Below are 20,992 nucleotides of genomic sequence, written 5' to 3'. Positions count from 1 at the left end.
GTTTCGTTTTACTTTATCAACTGCATGTTTATAGGAGACGAAAGTAGTAATAAGACTTCAATTTTCATGGACGAAGGTAATATATCCTCAATATATATGTTTTCATTGTGCAAGTATTAAAGAAAGAAACGTGGTTGAATCATGAAGCATGTGTTGATAAAAGAAAGAATGAAGATTCACATCTTCTCCATCTTCAATCTTTGAGCAATCTTATTAGACAAACAATATGCCGTTGATTGAATCGTGACCATTGGATTAACACCAACAGCTCCCGGCAGCACACTCGCATCACACACAAACAGCCCCTTCGCCTCCCAACTCTCCCCATTCTCATCAACTGCTCCTTCCTCTTCATCCACCCCCATTCTGCAGCTCCCCATCTGATGCGCCGAGCAATACGTCGTCCACGCCCTCGACATCGCCCTCGGCCCTTCCCCCGCCACCACGGTGTCGAGGAACTCCTCCACCTCCCTCTCCCCGACCCCCTCGCACCTCAGCCTCTGCCCGTTGCTCTGATGCGTGCCCACCTCGACCGCCCCGGCCGCCAGTATCCTCAGCGCCCGGCGCAGCCCCGCCCTCATGTTCTCCCTATCGTAATCGTCAGAAACGTCGTACTTGATCCGGCCCCGCCTCATGACCTCCCCGGCTCCCCTGTCTCTGATCATCGAGAACAGGTGAGCCGTCCGGGAGTATCTCGTCAACCTCTTCTTCACCTCCGCCCCCGACTCCCACCGGCACAGGGCCGCGAACGACCCTGGCCCGAGGATCGGGGACTTTATGATGGCCCTTACACTACTATTGAAACTTTCTAACTATCTGATTAGTTAAGCAGTTATAGGAGTAATTATCGTGTGCATGCAAGTGCATGCAACCATGGATGTATCCTCTTCAATGTATAAATACACGAGTAAAGATCTATGGAAGCTTTTCTTGATAACTACAGGAATCACCCAATGTTTGCTGTAAGTTCTCCCTCATTTGCTCTGTGTTGATTGTCGTATTTAATCCATGTTTTTGGAACTTATGTTGATTTATAAGACTATTTTATCACCACGACAAGAGAATCTGTTGCATGACAATTGTTCTCAGAGGGTCAGTGTAATGTTGATTTTTCTTCTCTGTGTAAGCAGAACCAGTTGATGACTTGTATAGATTTCATTGGATAACAGAAGCATGCTTGTCTGCTGCTCTCTTTTGATTGAGGGCGGGCATCTAATTAGGTTTCCCACAGTTCTAAATTATCAGCATTGCCTGACTGACACCAGAATGTTGATACATGTTCAGGACAACGATCTTTCAGAATTTGATGAATCCAGAGATATGATTGAGAGTCTTGTCGATGAGTACAAGGCTTGTGAGTCCCCGGATTACATCAAGTGGGGAATGGAGGTGACCATCTACTTGACAGATCTATTTGTATGTGTCTTCTGTACTCTGAGTCGGCGAAACTAATACCATCACTATTATTGGTCGCAGGATCCGGACCATCTCATGTCGGGAGAAGGAAATGCTACTGGAACAGTGGATCCAAAGCTATCAGTTTGATTCTCTAACCTTTCTGGTTGGTTTCCTATTTCTCATCCATATACTTCTAATGCACTACTATTCTAGCCTCCATGGCCTCAATATCCTGCTTATTTATTAGTCGACTGTGCATTGTGTCAATCGATACTTCTAGACCTAAAATAGAGTTCCATTTTACAGCTTAAGAATGACTTTAATGTTTGTAGTCCATGCATCATTCTAGTGTTTGTATTAAGCAGTATGAAAGAAGTCTATTGGAGTCCATCAACAGGAAAAAACCCATTTGTCACACAGCTACCGACATTTGGAGCTTTCGAGTTCTCTGGATTTTCGATATTCTTATCATTCTGTTGTATATTGTCTGTGGATGTGCAACTTAGTCTCTGCAGGAGGTTTGTTTTTGACAGGGAATTGTGCTCTTGCAGTTAAAGCTGAGTAGGGAAGGTGAAGATATGAATATCGATTCTGCTTGTTGATCGTGTGTAGTGAAATATGAGATTTTCTTTCACTTTTTTTTGGTGTTTCCTTTTGTACTAACTAACATGTATGCCTATGGAAATCAATCATTTCCTCGTGTGATATATACTCTATTCAATCTTTACATTTAAAACAAGTGGTGAAATTGGTCTTATGAAACCATTGAGTTTTGCTCATATATTTTGAGGTGTTCATATTGTTCAGATAAAAACTTCTGATCGTGAGGATTTTTGCACTGAATTTAACAATCTTAATAAGAGAGAACTTGGCTACTGTTGATAGGAATAGTATACTGTAGAAAAAATAGTGCCCCATGGTATTTTGGTAATTTTTTTTTCATTCGTGGGTTTTTTTGCAAAAACATCAAACAAATATCTGATTTTTCTTTATCTCCTCTGCTCATTTTCCTTTTTCACTTTTTACTCTCTATATGTTTACAGTTTCTCGCAAGAAAAAGAGAGAGATTTCTGAAAAATCTGATCTTAATCCAACAAAAGATCACACAAGACAAATCCATTATACCAACAAAACAAGGAGGTGAGTTCGATTTCTGCACCCTGCTTTTTATCATTAATTTTTTAAATAACCCTAGAATTTTTACAAAAAACAGAGCTCACCATAACAAAATCGAATTAGAGTCTTGTGCCTGGGTTTGTTGCTTTGTTGTTTGCTTTGAGAGTACCGATCGGGAACAGAGAGTCTTGGCTGAGTTTTAGCTGATTTGTGGATTAGTTTCTTGTGTCGTTGTTCTCTGTTTTGAGAGTATTGGCCGGTGTCGGCGAGTCTTGTGGCTTTGTTGTTTGCTTTGAGAGTACCGATCGGGAACAGAGAGTCTTGGCTGAGTTTTAGCTGATTTGTGGATCAGTTTCTTGTGTCGTTGTTCTCTGTTTTGAGAGTATTGGCCGGTGTCGGCGTCGGCACCGGCATCAGCTTTAGCTGAGTTCTGGCAGTTTCTTGTGTCGTTGTCTGCGTTCAGAGTACTGGCCGGCGTCGGCATCGGCATCAGCAGCGGCTATCTTAGCTGTTCATAGTCGGGCCAAGGTGAGAAGAGTGGGTCGACGATGGGGAAGACAATGAGGTCTACGAGAGAACAAGCTATTTTCTGGTTATTCATTGGAAATTAAGAAAAAAGGGGAATATGTGAAGTAAAGAGAGAGATGAAGGTGTGAGAGAGAGTAGAGAGACCGAAAGAGTTACAGGGTATAGAGAGGAAATTGTGGGTGCAAGTATGCATAAGAGAGAACGCATATGGAGTATATTAATTGTGTGGATTTTGACTAGGGCTCTATTTTTAATTGATAATAATAATGTATGGTTGGGCTTGCTCATGAGTGCACGTGATGGTCATGAAATATGATTGGAGGAATGGGCCTAGAGTTTTAATTTAAACTTATTTTAATTGATTAATTGAATATAACTGATTTAATAATGTATGGTTGGACAAGCTTCAATGCATTTTTCTTTCAAATTAATTTGAATGTGGATTTATTTTTGTTGTGTCTTATTTGAAAATTACAATTTAAATACAGTAAATAAGTAGGATTTTGATGAAACTTTTACATTCTTATTTTTTCATGGGGACTAATTTTTATATAGAATAGTATTAATATGATTTCCTTTTTTTTTCTATGTGTAATTTGAATATTCATTCTAATTTTTTTTATCTAAATTATTATCAGACACATGCTCGTTTATTGACATTCACTTCTTCAAGAGTAGTGAGTATTCTCTGACACTTGAGTAAGTCTCCACAACATGGATTTTCTCTCTTATGTCTTCAAATCCCAGTAAATTAAAATGTATTAGTTTTTAGGCTCAATGTTAAAAAGTATAAACAACTTGAGCTTGCCTATGAAACATCATTTTTTTCAACACACCCACATATTATGTACTAATGCACCATCATAAATATAGAACTATAGTTCTTGAGAATTAAATGTATAAAACTATAGTTGATTCATCATCAACACACCCACTTATGATCTCCAACATTTTTTTTACTCTCTAATTTTGTGTTTTTTCTCCCTTTTTGTTTCTACTCCAAGAAAGCTATTCCACCTCTCCAAATTCAACGGTGCGCTTTGTTTTGTTCCATTATTTTTTTTTGTGTTGTGATCTTTTTAAAAGTCATATCGCAATGTTTCTGTTGTGGTTACTGGTTTGAAGTTTAGAGAATGGGGTTCATTATTCTAGGACTAGGAGCAGATTGTGTTATTGCTTTTAGCCTCTAGGGTTTTTAAGGATTTGTTACTTTTTGCTATACGGGATTATTATTTTCGATTTCTGGTTTTCGACGGGTCCCCTCGGGGTCCACTCGTGTTTGCTCCCATCAAATTTCTGTGCTGGAACACTTCCATCCATTTATTGCAGCTTCGGTGAGTCGCTGCCCTACTTTGATTTCATAATAGTATTTTTGAGTTTCATTTTCTTTTCAGATTTTATATCACCAGCTAAATAACTGACTTCTCATGTGTCAGGACATTGACCGCATTTTTCAGATATTTTATTATGGCAAAAAGAAGACGTGTGCTTTCAACGGAAGGTTACTTACTATTGATTCTATGTCTCTATGTGTGTGTGTGTGTTTTTTTTTTTTTGTAATTCATTTGTATTACTTTCCAATTCTTTGTTGCTTTTATTTGTTTTGAAACAAATTTAATATTATGTTTGTGTTCAGATGGCTCAGACGGCCCTGTGATAGCTTCAAGACGTTTATTTTTTAGTTTACCTCCTCCGTCTGTAACTGATATGGCTATGCCAATTATCTTTGACCCTGAGTGTTCGCATGCTCCAGCTACTGAGTCGAGAAGTTTGCGAGGTGCAGAATATTTGTTGGATTGTGTCTAGATTTTGCACAATTTAATTTGACATTATGTGGCCCTGCTTAGCAAGTGATGTTGCTATTACTTTTTTTATTGACTATGGTTCATAATTTTCAGATGAGACTTCACAAAAAAGAAAGAGGCGTGTTCTCGCTGTTGACACTGATCGGAGTGTTCCACTCTCGCAAGTGACAGGTTTATGATTTCTCTTGTATTTGTTTGAAATTTCTTTAGAGCTTTTAAGAATTTAGCATATATTTGAAAAATTGATGTGTTTTGTATTAACAATCGTTTTGTTTTCATTTGCTAGGCTCTTCTTCTAAAAGTGGTCAAGTTTTCTTTGGCCCAACAAATGCGATCCCTTGTTCCATATTGTCAAATGGTATTGTTATAATTAATTTTATTTAGTGTTATTGTTTATTTACTTATCTTGACTTTGTAACTACTCTTGCATTTTCATGGTTCCGCAGGCTGCTTGCGCCGATTGGGTTCCGATGTGACGCAACGGCCTTTGTCTAATAATGTTAATGTTTCACGGTCTAAATGTTTATCTAAAGCTTCTTGTGGACAAAGGCGCTCAAAACGTATGTGTTTATGTCTGTTGATTACCTTATTAAATTATTAACAGTCGCACCTTTGTTTATAATGAATATTAATGGTACATATTGGATGATGTAAAATTTTTCCATATTGCTTGTCTGTAAATTAATGTGCCTTTTGCTCAAAATGGATGGTCAGATTTTTCAAGGAGAATGCTAAAATTATTCTCAATCAAAGGCTTTCATTCTTTTTTATGTTTCTTGTTGTTTATTTAATTTGTTTATTATAATTTTGATATGCATATTGCTCACTTTTGATTTTTTTTTCATTATTGCATAATTAGGCCGTACATCAACTTCACGCTCGGCTATGCAAAAAGATATTGAGATGTTCAGAAGATTAATTGAAATACCCAATAAGGCTTATGAACTACCACATAAAGACCCTTGTCAGCATTGTAAAGCTATTCGATTCGCTAATGAACCTCCCGCCTTCTGTTGCGCATCAGGTAAAATAAAGATGCAGTTGCCCAAAATGCCAGATGAGTTATGGAACCTCTATGTAAATGATATGACAACTTTGGGGGTCGAGTTCCGTCGGCGTTGCAGGACATATAATAATTCTTTGGCATTCACATCTATTAAGATGACTTATGATGAAGCTTTGGCTAAAGCTAACAAAGGGGTTTACACCTTCAAAGTGCAGGGTATTGTTCGGCATTATATCCATGAACTAACACCCAAGGATGGTGTGCCGAGGCATTTGCAGTTATATTTCTATGGCACTGAGAGAGAGTTGGATAATCGTGTATCTCAATCTGAAGGATTAGACCGTGTTATAGTTTCATTGTTGGTGAACATCTTGACTAATAATCCATACCATAATTTCTTCACCAATTTGCAAAACAAGGATGACCTGGATAGTTATGCTATAGTGTTGCGTGCCAATCCTAAACTTGACCAACGTGTTTATAATCTTCCAGTAGTTGACCATGTTGCTGCAGTTTGGAACGAGGGTGTGGGAACATCTATGGAACAACCTCGTGATATTAGGGTCAACCTAAGATCAGGTGGTGTTCGCTATGTGCACTATTACTATGGATGCTATGATCCTCTCCAGTACTGTCTAATCTTTCCGTATGGCGAGCCAGGTTGGTATGCTGGAATACCCAAAACTATTGACAACGTTGATTTGAATTTGGACCAAACTGAACAAAATACTGAAGATCATGAAAATAATATTGTTGATCCGCATAGGCACGAAGAAGCTGACACCCTACTTGTTGCCGAACAAAATAGTACGTGTTTAATCGTTTTGATGTATGTTCATTTGTTAGGTCTTCTGCAATGTGGTTTATGTTTCTCTACTACTATATTTTTCATATTATTTTTTGCATTCTATGATGTGTTGCATTGATTTCATTATTAACTTAGTATTATGTCTTTGTGCTTATATTAATATACTAGAAAATTTTGTTGCTTATATGGGAGTTATTTAGGCTGACTTTTTTTTATAGAACAATAGTTTTTTTTTTGTTGTTCATGAAAAAGGGTTGGTGCGTGAATCAATTAATAGGAATATTTATTGATAATTTTGTGTTTTATATTGTTTGTTCTACTTTTTGATAAGGACTTATCTATCCTTCCATGCAGATTTGTTGAGGAATTTCAAAACTCCTTCATGTGTTGCTATGAGAGAATATTATTGCTATCTGTTTCAAATACGCACCGACGATATAACAAATATCCTTAGAACTGGTAGAGTAATTCAACAGTTTCAGATTGATACTTATGTTAAGATCGAGACACAAAGACTAGATTTTTTTCGTCATAATCAGTCAAAGTTTGAAATGAGGGCTGAATCGTATCAAGGGATAGTTGAGAGTATAACATCTAATGGTGTTATTAGTGCAAAATCTGTTGGTAAGCGTGTTCTTCTTCCTAAGACCTTTACAGGTGGCCCGCGTGATCTACGTTGTCGTTACATGAATGCGCTGGCACTTGTCGCGAAATTTGGACGCCCAGATATTTTTCTCACAATGACTTGTAATCCAAAGTGGGTGGAAATTCAAAGTGAATTATTTCCTGTTGAGAAGAGTCATAATAGAGCTGATTTGTATGCAAGAGTTTTCAGGGCAAAAAATGAGGAACTAAAAAAGGAAATTGTAAAAGACTCTTTGTTTGGGGTAGTTGCAGCTTATTTTTATGTGATTGAATTTCAGAAAAGAGGCCTTCCACATGTTCATTGGTTGATAATATTACAACCACGATATAAGGTGACTTCAACTGAGGCTTATGATCGATTTGTATCTGCTGAGATTCCAGATCTTGACCTGACTCCACATCTACATTCTTGTGTTATTAACCATATGATGCATGGGCCATGTGGTGAACTCAACCCAAAGAATGCATGCATGATAGGGGAAAAATGCAAAAGTTATTATCCTAAAGAGTTTAAGTTAAACACTGAACATCGGTTGGACTCATACCCTGACTACAGGCGTAGAGATGATGGAAAAAAGGTTTTGGTGCGTGGCAAGTGGTTGGATAACAGATGGGTGGTCCCTTATAATGCTTATTTGTTGGCAAAGTTTGATTGCCATATTAATGTCCAAGTTTGTACGGATGTTAGATCAGTGAAGTATCTTTACAAATATGTTTGTAAGGGTAATGACCAAATAGCATACAATATTGTTGATGTTGAATCTACAGAGCCAATAGATGAGATTTCTGATTTTCAAAAGTCACGGTGGCTTTGTGCTCCGGAAGCTATGTGGCGAATTTATGGATTTGATATTTTTGATATGTATCCATCAGTTTTGCAATTACACGTGCATTTGTCGGGGTATCAACAGGTTTTCTTCGCGGCCAACCAATCTCTTCCGAAAATTGTAGATTCTGATCGTGCTAACAGGACACAACTTACAGAGTTTTTTGAGATGAATAAATTTGTTGAAGTTGCAGCACTAAATTTATTGTATCGGGAATTTGTTGAACATTTTGTATGGAGCTTACAAACTAGGAGGTGGACACCGCGCTCTAGGTTAGGAACAATTGGTAGACTTGTCTCTGTCAATATTACAGAAGTGGAGCGTTTTTATCTAAGGCTTTTGCTGAATCATGTTAGGGCTCCAACATCTTTTGAAGATTTGAAAACATCAAATGGAGTATTGTTTTTGTCTTTTCGGGAGGCAGCTCTTGATAGAGGCTTGTTGGATTCTGACAATGATGTTAGGCATGCGATTCACGAAGCTGCAACTTATCAAATGCCGTCTGCTCTGCGAAAATTATTTGCGATTATACTTGTTTTTAATTCCCCTTCTGATCCCAAAAATCTGTGGATTGAATTTAGAGATGCTTTATCTGCTGATATAATGCGGGATTATCTATTAGACCATGTAGAGGGTTATCGGTTATCTCTACGATCCATTGATTCTTTTTTGCAAATGATGGGTCATGGGATCGATGAGTACTCTGTGGTCGATTATATAGTTGGGTTGACTCGTGAAGAGATAAATAGTCGTGAATTTGCAGCTGAAATTAATATGCCAGTTGCAGAATCTGATTTAGCTTCGGTGGGTCATTTTAATGAAAGACAACGCTTTGCTTATCTTGAGATAATGTCCAGTCTTGCTTCACCAATTGGCTCAGGCTTTTTCATTGATGGTCCTGGTGGCACTGGAAAGACATTTTTATATAAGGCAATCTTGGCCACTGTGCGTTCAACCGGTGACATTGCACTTGCAGTTGCTTCATCTGGTGTTGCAGCTTCTTTGTTACCAAATGGTCGAACAGCTCATTCTAGATTTAAAATTCCGTTAAATTTAGATGAATCTATGTCATGCTCGATAAGCAAGAATACTGCGCCTGCAAAGTTAATAATTGCAGCCAAGCTAATATTATGGGATGAGGCATCGATGGCAAATCGAAAGGCAGTTGAAGCTTTAAATTTATTGTTGCAAGATTTGATGGAAAACCAGTTATTGTTTGGTGGGAAAACAGTTGTTCTTGGTGGAGATTTCAGGCAAACTATACCGATTGTTCGAAGGGGTTCTCGTGAAGAGATAGTGGATGCTTGTTTGGTATTTTCATCCATATGGCTTCTTATTCGAAAAATTCATTTGACACAGAATATGCGGGCAATGGAGGATCCTGTTTTTACAGATTTGTTATTGAGGGTTGGTGAAGGCATAGAACCAAATGTTCATGACGATTATATTAATCTTCCTGATGATATGTGCCTTTCTTACCATGGTTCAGATTCGCCTCTTGACACACTGGTCAATGAAATATTTCCATCATTTGATGCATATTCTAGCGGTTCTTCGAGCCTTATAAATACCGCTATTTTAACTCCTAAAAATGAATGTATGGGGGAAATTAACGAATCATTGATTGGAAAATTCCCAGGCAACATGGTTGAATATGTTAGCACGGATTATGCAAATGATCCAAGTCAGCAACAATACTATCAAGATTATATGAATGCAATTAGTGTTGGTTCATTGCCACCACATGTTCTTAAATTAAAGGTTAATTGTCCTGTTATGTTACTTCGCAACTTAAATCCATTGGAGGGGTTGTGTAATGGAACACGTTTAATTGTGCGTGATCTTGGTAGGCACGTGATTGGAGCAGTCATTGCTGTGGGGACCCATTCTGGTGAATATGTTTTAATTCCAAGGATTCCATTGGAGTTGGATGATACACACATATGTCCAATTACTTTTAAGAGGCTGCAGTTTCCGCTAAGATTGTGTTTTGCTATCAGCATCAACAAATCTCAAGGCCAAACATTGGATCGTGTTGGTGTTTATTTGCCTCATCCTGTTTTTTCACATGGACAGCTATATGTTGCTTTATCAAGGGTCAGAACATCAAGTTCAATAAAATTCCTGATTCGACCGCCAGTTGCTGATATGGATTCAACATGTGAAACAAGAAATGTTGTGTACACTGAAATTTTGCAAGCGGCGACATGATGATAAGTTTGGGTACTTTGTAGAAGGCATGTATTTATAGGGGTGTACTCTTTTTTGGGGTAGTCTTAGTTTGAAATAGAGTATAGGATAGAATTAGTGAAACATTTAGGATCTTATAATATTGAATTCCAATTAGTTAAGATTACTATTTTGCTTGAATTTGTACTATAAAAAATATATATTTGAATCTGTTTATTTGATCTAACTGTTATTGTTTGTTTTGTAATTAAAATGCTTTTGTTACTTACTGCCATGATCCAATTAGGTTGTCAAAAGAGATGGAAGAGCGTTTGATCCCAATGAATGAGATTCTCCCAGGAATGAAGGAATGGAAATGCAAGGTGAGAGTGATCAAGAAGTTAGGAGCTAAGCAAGCTAACAATAATCCTAATAAATTTCAGAAACTAATCTTGGGTGATGGCTTGGTAAGTTAATGAGTATCACTTACATTTAAGTTGTTGTAGTGAGTTTTTCTTACCTATAAAAAGTGGCATATATTAATTTTTTTTGTTCTTTTTAGGGCCACACTCTTGATGCTGTGATATTCCATGATAATATAGATAGGTTCAAACATGTGCTTCAAGAGGGTAATGTTTACATGGTGAAAGGAGCTTATGTTTCTGATCCAAAGCAATACAGGAATCCAATTGTGACATGTAATTACCAATGGACGTTCAGAAAAGATACTTCGGTGAAGGAAGAACCAAATGATTCTATACCTGCTGGGGGACTAAGTTTTAGAACAACTCCAAGTTGCGAGTTCCACAAATTCCTCTCAACAAAGACATTGATCAGTTAAGCTAAGCAACTTAGTTATTGAAGATTTGTGAATGATATTTCTATATTTATTTTAGCAATGTTAATTAATCATTTTCTTCTCTTACTTAGATACTGCTTGTGTCATTATTGCTACCAATGAACCTCGGGTAGTCACAGTCAAAGGACAGGGTAAAGTCATTCGTGAGTATGCTGCTATAGATACAGAGTATGTTAGATACACGATGAGTTTATATTTTTGTATTTCTTTACATATGTTTAGTTTAGTTTAAAGTAACATATTACATGGAAATGTAGGCTGGAATCGTTTGTGGTGACATTTTGGGAAGATTCTGTATCCGATGAGATCTATGCTAAATTGGAACCTATTTCGAATAGGATACCATTGTTGTTGTTGAATTTTTCAGTCGTGCCATATTACGGTATGCATGATTTTACTTGGTGAGATAAATTATACATACATAAATTGTTAGGCACAACCGATGATGGTTTGTTTTTAATGTTCAGGATTGAGTCTGACCACCAATGCTCAGTCAATTGTCTTGGATGGCTTTGAGAATGAAATGCTAATTGAACTAGAGAGATGGTATTGTATAATTTGTATAACAATTAAGAACCTTATCATGTGGATATTTTTGTTCTTAACTTGCTTATAATTATCATAAACAGGAAGCAAGAGAATGAAGAGGCCATTAACATCTTAATACAAACTGGTGGTTTTTTTGAAAAGAAAGTGTTGCGCTCACCCAAGCAACCTTTGCAGATTACTAAAGTGGAACAAATGTTGCAGAATCAAGACGTGACTTACTTTATATTGTACTTGCACAAGTAACATGAATTTAACATTTTTTTTAATTTCTTTTCCAGAATACATATTTTAATGTAAAAGTTAAAGCAAGATTGGAAAATGAATACCAAGACTACTTTTACATTGGTTGTCCAATATGTTCCACAAAGACAGTTGCATCATATGGTACGGAGTTCATGTGTTACTCAACTCCATGCAAGAACATGAGAATAGCAAATCGAAGGTGCTATTCTATTAATATCTCTTTTCTTAATTTATATAGATTTGTACAAGTGTGTATATTAAACACTTGATTTTACAATAGCTTCAGATTTAGTCTCATGGTCTTTGATGCGTCTGGACAAGTGGAAGTCACTTTTTTGGGGAAAGAAGCTCAAAAACTTCTTGGCCTAGATCCTTCCGAGTTTTATAAAAAACAAAATCAGGTGAGTATTCTACTATACAATGATCGATAATTATCACATTTACAAAAATGAATAATACCCTTTTAAAATTATAGGGACCCATAACACAGGTGGATTTTCTTAGACAACGCCTATGCAATATTGTCTTACTCTTAAAGTTAAAAAGTCGAATATTTAAAGATGTTTGTACTTTCACTGCGGATGCTATTGAGATTTTACAAGATGATGGTGCAATACCATCTGAGAAAAGTAGCATTGAACCTGAAGCTCATCTGGAGCAAGGTTTGTATAATTTTTTTCTTCTATTCTATGTATTATTAAATTAAGATGATAATAATTTAAGTATTTTATTCTCCAGGGCTGCTAAAAAGTGCGACGAGACAATTGGTTTTTCCCGAGTCATTAGGTGAAATATTTCCAACTAATTTTGTGATAGCAACCAATTAATATTTGTTGTAATTAAATTTAAACATTTTAGCTAAATTAAGTTAAAATTTATTGTGATTTTTTGTAATGATGATTGTTGTAATTAATATAGATAATGATGAAGACATTCGAGCAAAGGATGCTGCCAAAGCTAAAGGCAAGGGGAAAATGTCCCAAGAAAGCCATGTTGAATATATCAAAGGTGAAAATGATTATGATATGCTATTCTTGCTTGATAATAATTATAATTTTGGTTAAAATGATTATGATATGATATTCTTGCTTGAAAAGATAATAATTATAATTTTGCAACAACAGACACAATTGGAAGCTCATTTGAAGATAGTCTTTCTTCTGATGATGATAAACCAATATCAGGTATCACATCCATTGTTATAAATAGATACGTGATATTAATTGCAAATTCATTTAATATAACTATATTGCTTCTCCATCACAGAAATCTTCAGAGGTAAAAAGAAAATTCGCTCTATTGTTCTATCCGATGATTCAAGAAATGATAGTCTGAATTGCGTAGTGGAATCGGCTGAAAGAGGTGTGTCACCAAAATTTAGAAATTTATTTTCAAAGAATCTTGGTTCGACGTGTATTTGATTTTTTACATATATAATAACAAAAGTGTATGTGATGAAAAAATGCACGCACCCAATAAGAAATTTTCTAGATTTAATTTTCATATTTTATTCATCTAAGAAATCGGGTTCAATTCATATACTATGTCAGGTAACATTGGAAAAATCAAAAGAAGATTTGTTAGCAAAAGAAAAAAAGTCGTGCACTTCGATCTTTCTGATGAAGATTCAGGTATCCAATTATTATTAAAAGATTAAGTGCATTTTGCTAAAGATTTTCATGATATGTTTTCCACCAGAAAATGCTAATAATGGCTTAGTGAAAATGAGGATTCTTCTTATCACTTTGAACAAATGTTGGTGAAACCTTTTATATTCTTTTCCATGAGTAGTGAGTGTTTTACTTTTTATTGCAATAGAGAAATTGTATAACTAATATAAGAATAATGATTGATCTAACAATATTATATTGGTTTTGTAATGTTAGAGGATGTTGATACACCTGAGAACTTTGATGATGCACATTTGGATATGCCTCTATCAGGTAATAGTAAGAATTTATATCCAGCAAATGATGAAATATTATTGTGTCATTGTTAGAAATTTCAAAAATAAAAAAGAAAGTTAAAAACATTAGCATGAGGCCATAAAGTCAGGTGAACATGAAGATCAAAGATCCTTAAACATGTGCATCTAAACATTCTTAAATTGATATCGTCTATGTTTATTCTATTCATGTTTTGAACTACCACTTGTTACTATTGTGTAATTACCATGAAATCTGAACCAATACACATGTGTGACAGTTACTTGCTTAGCTCCAACAACTTATAAAACGTATACAAATATAATTAAGGAACTTTATTTGTAGATGAATTTGTGGCGAGAGCAACCGATGGAAAAATTGTCGAAGATTCTCATATGCAGTCATGTCTACCTTTGGCAGGTAATTATTCAACCAATTAGATAAACTTTTGTTTCTAATATTCTTCGTTGTTAACAATATTAACTCAATCATTTAGGCACACTATACCAAGAGAAACAGGACCTTGTGGAAGAAACATCAAAGAAGACTAAAATAACCCAAGCTAAGGACAAACAAGTAACTAAGGGTACAAAACTGAAATACTAGAGAAAAACTATTGTCATTACATAAACACTTAATCTTTGAAGTGTGTTCTTGTATGATTGATTGTGCAACATTATCAGCAAAGAAGGCGAAGAAAATGAAGTCTAATAGCATATCTGATCCATCCCACCAACTTACTGAAGTGGTTGTCGAGCATAACAAAGGTTAGTATTCTACATGAGACAATGGTGTTAATAGTTGTAAATCAAATCATCAACGATATAGGATATTATGCAAATACATTATGTTTGTCATTAACTAATTTTATTAATATTATCATCAACTTTTAGGCAAAAGAGTTCCACAAACACCAACACTCAAGTCAAGGAGTGGCAGAACAATCAGGCGAAGAATATTGGACTAATGAAGTAAAAGATTTTATGAGACTTTGAAGAAACTTTTGTATGTACTTTGTACAATTATCTAGCTATGACTTTTGGCTCTACTAGCATTTTGAGGTTACCTTTTGTATGTACATTGTATATGTCTCGATGCAGTTTTTGTTTAATGTGATATGTATATATAACGCGTAATGTCTGAAAGGATACTTGAATAGTTTATATATAAATTATGTTGTGTAGATTGTTGCTCCTAGCTATACAAATTAAATACTCCTAACTGTATTACAATTGTGACCTATAAGTCATAGTATAATATGCTAACACTTAAAAATGATTCAACCAGCAGTGTTATTGGTCCCATAATTCACGGAGCAATTATGGAAACACCGCGTCCTACGCGGTGCAGAATTTCTAGTGAATTAATGTATCCCACCAAACTATTATTGAGCTAACTAGTCAAAGTCAAAGTATTAAAAAAGTGTCGGCAAAGATTAATTGAAATATAAAAAATGAAAAAAGAAAACCATATCTAGAATGAAAGGCTGTAAACTCTTCAGCTTGCACCACTCATCCAATTCTGGGACGCTCTCTCTCACACACACTCAATTTCTCTCTTTCTCTCTCTAAATTATCAGCACAAAAATGGAAGGAGAAGTTGCTGCTGCCGCCGTCCAATTTCTAGTCTATATATAATTCACTATATTTGTTGATTGTAGATTTCAGTGCAGTTTATGCAAGAATTTTCACAATTTTTATAATAAGAAATTTTTAAGGCCACCAAACCATGAAGTGAAACTATATATAATTCACTATATTATAGTGTTGTTTGGGAGCACTGGGTTTAATAAATTGCCAGAAAGAGTACCATAATTTTAAGTTTTTTTCATAAAATATTTTGCAATATAAAAGTTGGTGACAGAAAGGAGTCTTAACATTATTATTATTCCACCCCTCAAAAAACATTATTATTATTCCCTCCGTCCTATTAAAAATGACTTGTATTCTATTTTGGGCGCCTACTATAAGTGGTCTATTTTCATAAATAGAAAAATTTAGCCCTTCAAAAAGTGAAGTCCCCACTACTTTTAATCAATTTACACATTTTCCTTAATTCTCGTGCCGAAAAGTTTCGAGACGAATGGAGTATTTTTTTTTTTTTTTGCATTTTAAACCTAATTATCAAAATGATATCATTTTGATGCTTACGTAGAAAAATTAATTAAAGATTCACTCATTTATCTCTATCTCTAGAATCTTATAAATATCAACTTCTAAATATGTAATTATCTTACTCGCAACACTCGCCTTATTTGGAGAGGAGGATCTTGTGGTGATTAACAATGACCAAAGATAGAGAGATTGTTTTTTTTTTTTTACAAATATAACACACCTTGAAGTATTATGTGAAACGGGAAAAGGATGAATGTATAATTTTTTGTCTTTTAATTTGAAAAAACGCATTATAAAGAGTTAATGTATATAAATTTCTATGTAACCAATTTATAAAGATACCATATTTATATGTTTACCACATTGTTAGAATATTTTTTTTAAGAGACATTGTTAGAATATTTACTAAATACTACATTCAACAATATTTTAGTATATGAATACTACCCACCAAATCTTTCATGAGCTAACTAGTCAAAGCCAAAAGTGTCGGCAAAGATTGAAATATAAAAAATGAAAAAAGAAAAACCATATCTAGAATGAAAGGCTGTAAACTCTTCAGCTTGCATCACTCATCCAATTCTACTGCTTTGCTATCTCTCTCACTCAATTTCTCTCTTTCTCTCTCTAAGTTATCAGCACAAAGAATGGAAGGAGGAGCTGCTGCTGCCGTTGAAGTTCTAGTTCAAAACCTCATCGACCTCTCCAAGAAAGAGATCTCTCAGATTCGAGGTCTTGACAAAGATGCAGCAAAGCTAGCTGGGAGTCTTGACGTGATCAAAAATTTCTTGAAGGATGCCGAGATGCGTGAGATCACCAGTGATGCTGTCAAGAGCTGGCTGAAGAAGCTTGAAAACGAGGCGTTCGATGCTGACAATGTTTTGGATGAACTCAACTATCATATTCTCTCCAAAAAAATTAAGGCCACCAAACCCATGAAGGCGAAGGTACTATCATGCTTCTCATCATCCTTCAATTCTATTGCGCGTCCCAGAAAAATGGCTGTTAGAATCCAAGAAATCAATGAGAATTTGGAGTCTATTAAGAAAGAGGCCACCGAGCTTGGCCTCAATGTGAAGCTTGCCAAAGAGCCCACTTTGGATATTGCTACTTTTGAAACTAATTCATTCACTCTTGATCCAATTTTTATTGGAAGAGATAATGTTGCATTGGAAATAGTTGAGAAGCTTACCAATAGCATCACAACTGATGAACGTGCAGTTTCCATCCTTCCAATTGTGGGGATGGGGGGATTGGGGAAGACGACATTGACTAGGAAAGTCTTCAATCGTCTGAAGGATGAGAGTCGGTTTGGATCGCATTTGTGGGTGCATGTTTCCCCAAATTTTGATGCAATAACTCTTTTCAAAAAAATTCTCAAAGAGTTGACTCGTGATCAAGGCGAAGGTGAGAGTCAGCAAGAAATTCTTTCGAAGCTTAAAGAAGTTTTGAAAGATAAAAATTATCTTCTTATTCTCGATGATGTATGGAATGAAGATGGTTTGAAATGGGAAGATTTTAAAAATTCCTTGTTGGGAGTTAGTTGTGTAAAGGGAAATGCCATTGTTGTTACCACCAGAAAAATGGCGGTGGCTTCAATTGTGAATACACTTCGTATACATGAGTTGAAAAGCTTATCGGAGGAAGAGTGTTGGTTAATAATCAGAGCAAAAGCCTTTGAAAAAGAAGATGTTCCTTCAGAATTTGAGGCCATTGGGAGAAAGATCGCAAGAAGGTGTCAAGGTTTGCCATTAGCTGCCAACATAGTTGGGGGAGTTCTGCACAATCACAATAAGTCTGAGGAAAAATGGCGTTCAATCGAGGAGAAATGGCTTTCACCAAATGAAGGTGGAGATAATATGACAAAAATATTAAGATTGAGCTTTGATAATTTGTCTCCACCATTACTTAAGAAGTGCTTTGCTTACTGTGCGATGTTTCCTAAAGGCTATGAAATCATCAAACAAGAATTGATTGAGATGTGGATGGCAGAAGGTTTCCTTCAAGCTGATGGCAGGGATGACATGGAGTCCATGGGCGAAGAATTTATCAACGTTCTTCTGCACAACTCTTTACTGCAAGTTTCAGAAAGAGATGATGACGGAAATGTAGAAAGTTGTGGTATGCACGATCTTGTGCACGATCTGGCTTGTTCTGTCTCAAGTTGTGGGCGAGTTCGATACATGATTCTCGGAGACAACTATTGTGGAGACGAATCAAGTGGTATCCCAAAAGAAATGGCAAAGTCTTTGCGTACATTACTAATAACATCCAAAGGTGATATTTCTGATGTCAACTTCTCAGACTTGGAAAGTTTGCATGTTTTACAGCTTCACTCTGAAGTTAAAAAGCTGCCAAGTTCGATTCGGAAGTTGATACATTTGAGAGATTTTGACATTTCAAACACAAGTATTGAAGTTTTGCCGGATTGGATTGGTGAATTCTTTCACTTGCAGACGTTGAGAGTGTACTATAAGTTGAGAAAACTGCCAAGTACGATTAAGTACTTGATTAACTTGAGGCATCTTTATATTAATGAGGAGGTGGAGTTGCCTATGGGAATTGGGAGATTAACTTGTCTCCAAACGCTAAACTACTTTGGAGTGGGCGACGAGAATGGGTGCAAAATTGAAGAGCTTGGAAGTTTGAATAATCTTAAAGGAGAGTTAAAGATTCGCAATCTCGAAAGGGTTAATGACAAGGAAGAGGCTGGGAAAGCCAATTTATTCAAAAAGTCTAAAATATTGAACTTGTGTTTGATATGGGATTGGAGTAGAGAAGGTGAAAGAAATGATGAGGATGTATTGGAAGGCCTTCAACCTCACTCAGATCTGAGGGAGTTAAAGATCCGGGGATTCAATGGAAAAAGATTTCCATCATGGACTCAGAAGATGTCAGTTGGAAATGCGCCTCAAGGCTCTTGGGTGATACTTAACAAGTTAATGTCGTTAACACTCTTTCTGTGCAAAGAATGTGAAGAGATCCCAATGTTGGGACACTTGCCCAATCTCAAGTCCCTTAAGTTGGAAGCATTGAGCAATTTGAAGTGTATAAATTCATCATTCTACGGAATGGTGAACAAGGACACACGCATTGTTTTTCCAGCTCTCGAGAGGTTTGAATTGATTGACATGGATAGTCTGGCAGAGTGGGCAGAAATAGAAATTTCGGATGGAAGTGAAGTGAAGCTATTTCCTCGTCTCCAACGTTTGAAAATTATGTATTGCGAGCAATTGACGAGTGTTCCAAGTCATGTCTCGTCATGCCTTGAATATATGTGGATTGATGGAATCGGTGTGGAATGTCTGCCAGCTGATTGGTTATTGAGTAACAGCGAGACTCTCTCTTATTTGAGAATAAGTTCGTGCTGGAATTTGAGAGAAATATCAGATAGGTGGGGAGAAGAAGAATCAGAAGGAAGAAGCTTCACAATCACATCCCTCCCTATATTCCCTCGTCTAACATTTTTGAGAATCAAAGACGTTCCTAAGTTAAGTTTGGAGACTGTGGATGCAATGCGGCGCCTCCAAGTTAATGGATACAAAGAAATTGAGCCGTGATGGTGAGTATCAATATCTTTTCCTAGAAACAGTTGTATTTGTATTTTATTTGAAAATGAAATTCTAATTATTAGAAATTGAAGTAGCCTCGCAAAATCTATTATCTTATTTTATGGAGGTTTCTAATTCACTTGCTCTTCTTAGTTTGGGGATTGTTGTTCCACTTTCAATTTTATTTATATTTTTATATATTTTTTTTCTAATTTCAACTTTGAATGCTTTAGTTAGATTTTGTAATTCTGAATTAGGAGATTAAATAGGTTGAAATTTTTTTATTAGTTAATAATAGGTTGAAATTTTTTTAATTATGCTATATAATTTTATAAAAAATTAATTTTTTGAAATAAATTAACAATAATTCATAGTATTGTATAATTTTATTTTTATAAAAAGTATTATTAAAATAATAGATATAAGAATGGAATATGGTGACATACATAAAATTGTGGGGCTTAGTTTGGTGTTCCACTTCATCTCAATATGCTTAAACATGCAATAGGAGATTAAATATTTTGAGTTTGTTTACTACTTTTTTACAGCAAATCGCCAATTCAGCTTTTTTCCATTAATTCTTCTTTGTGTTGTTGATACAGTTGATTCTGAAGAGACTGAAAGAGAAAAAAGTGAAAGGGAACAAGGTGAAACAAAAGAAAGTGAAAGAAGCAAATAGTTGTGTTTGACTTTGAGGTGCCTCTAAAGAATTAGGAGGTGAAGCAAGCGATCTAGTGAAGAAGGAATAAGTAAAGTGAGTATCCATTTTCTCCATCATTACTTAAGTTGCTCAACCTCGTTTCATAACTTTTCAGGTGGATTTGGAGGTCTCATTCTGTTTAAGAAAAAGAGTTTCCATTTGATGCCAGCCGCTTGGCATCAGTTGAGTGTCTCAACTGATTGTCGAGTCGAGCTTGAGCTCAGCTTATGCTTCAATCAATTGGCTCACAACGCTTATTTTTAGCTAAGTTGAATCCAAGCTTGAGCTTAGATTGGCCTACTAGGGGTAACTGTTAAGCTCCTATTGAGCCATTTTGAGTTTTGTTAAACATTTTCTAATAGAATCAAATAAATTTCAAGATGACATGAGGATATATGAGATCCATTAATATAATTTGTGTAGGACTAAATGTCAATCTCTCAAGCATGTGTCTATTGTTCTGTTTTTATGATTTTTTTCTTCAAAAGCTATTAATTTTATTTCATTATATCCAACACTTCAGAGTCCAGCTTTATTGTAGGTGGTTTATTGTTTTAACTCCAAAGATTAATCCTTGGTTGCAGTGAGTATGTCTCTAAAGCCATGGCAGAGATAGGGGACCTTTTGAAGAGCATGGAGGCGAGGCGGCCTCAACTAGAGGCGCTAACGAGCTTGTTAGTGGGGAAGAACGACGACAGTGTAGTTGTTGACTGTGAAGAGAAGGATGATCGAAAACGAGTTCATTTAGG

General features: G+C 35.8%; 4 protein-coding genes and 2 long non-coding RNA genes across 6 annotated transcripts in view; all 6 read left to right on the top strand.

The window, feature by feature from the left end:
* The window catches only part of LOC130999812 (putative disease resistance protein RGA3), a 70,427-nt gene that overhangs the window by 39,108 nt on the left and 10,327 nt on the right, over window positions 1-20,992 (top strand). The window lies entirely within an intron of this gene.
* Window positions 922-2,179, top strand: LOC130999840 (uncharacterized). The gene is made up of 4 exons (XR_009093600.1): window positions 922-962; window positions 1,285-1,389; window positions 1,477-1,561; window positions 1,932-2,179. It is a non-coding gene; the product is annotated as an uncharacterized LOC130999840 (long non-coding RNA).
* LOC130999839 (uncharacterized) lies at window positions 2,417-5,486 on the top strand. The gene is made up of 8 exons (XM_057925513.1): window positions 2,417-2,538; window positions 3,681-3,741; window positions 4,047-4,376; window positions 4,479-4,543; window positions 4,679-4,819; window positions 4,941-5,018; window positions 5,134-5,205; window positions 5,294-5,486. The coding sequence occupies exons 4-8, from the start codon at window positions 4,510-4,512 to the stop codon at window positions 5,446-5,448; spliced, it is 480 nt and encodes a 159-aa protein (XP_057781496.1). The 5' UTR covers window positions 2,417-2,538; window positions 3,681-3,741; window positions 4,047-4,376; window positions 4,479-4,509; the 3' UTR covers window positions 5,449-5,486.
* Window positions 5,733-10,344, top strand: LOC130997033 (uncharacterized). The gene is made up of 2 exons (XM_057922312.1): window positions 5,733-6,660; window positions 7,016-10,344. Exons 1-2 carry the CDS (start codon window positions 5,733-5,735, stop codon window positions 10,342-10,344), a joined length of 4,257 nt encoding a protein of 1,418 aa, XP_057778295.1.
* Window positions 10,633-11,919, top strand: LOC130999844 (uncharacterized). Its single transcript, XR_009093603.1, has 5 exons — window positions 10,633-10,769; window positions 10,865-11,329; window positions 11,419-11,543; window positions 11,629-11,707; window positions 11,791-11,919. It is a non-coding gene; the product is annotated as an uncharacterized LOC130999844 (long non-coding RNA).
* Window positions 12,459-14,845, top strand: LOC130999834 (uncharacterized). The gene is made up of 11 exons (XM_057925507.1): window positions 12,459-12,615; window positions 12,692-12,739; window positions 12,872-12,961; window positions 13,078-13,137; window positions 13,220-13,315; window positions 13,504-13,584; window positions 13,840-13,896; window positions 14,224-14,298; window positions 14,375-14,464; window positions 14,562-14,645; window positions 14,772-14,845. Exons 3-11 carry the CDS (start codon window positions 12,928-12,930, stop codon window positions 14,843-14,845), a joined length of 651 nt encoding a protein of 216 aa, XP_057781490.1. The 5' UTR covers window positions 12,459-12,615; window positions 12,692-12,739; window positions 12,872-12,927.

This window comes from Salvia miltiorrhiza, chromosome 8 (genome assembly GCF_028751815.1).
Source record: "Salvia miltiorrhiza cultivar Shanhuang (shh) chromosome 8, IMPLAD_Smil_shh, whole genome shotgun sequence".
Lineage (NCBI taxonomy): Eukaryota > Viridiplantae > Streptophyta > Magnoliopsida > Lamiales > Lamiaceae > Salvia > Salvia miltiorrhiza.
This window is presented reverse-complemented; position numbering and strand designations above follow the sequence as displayed.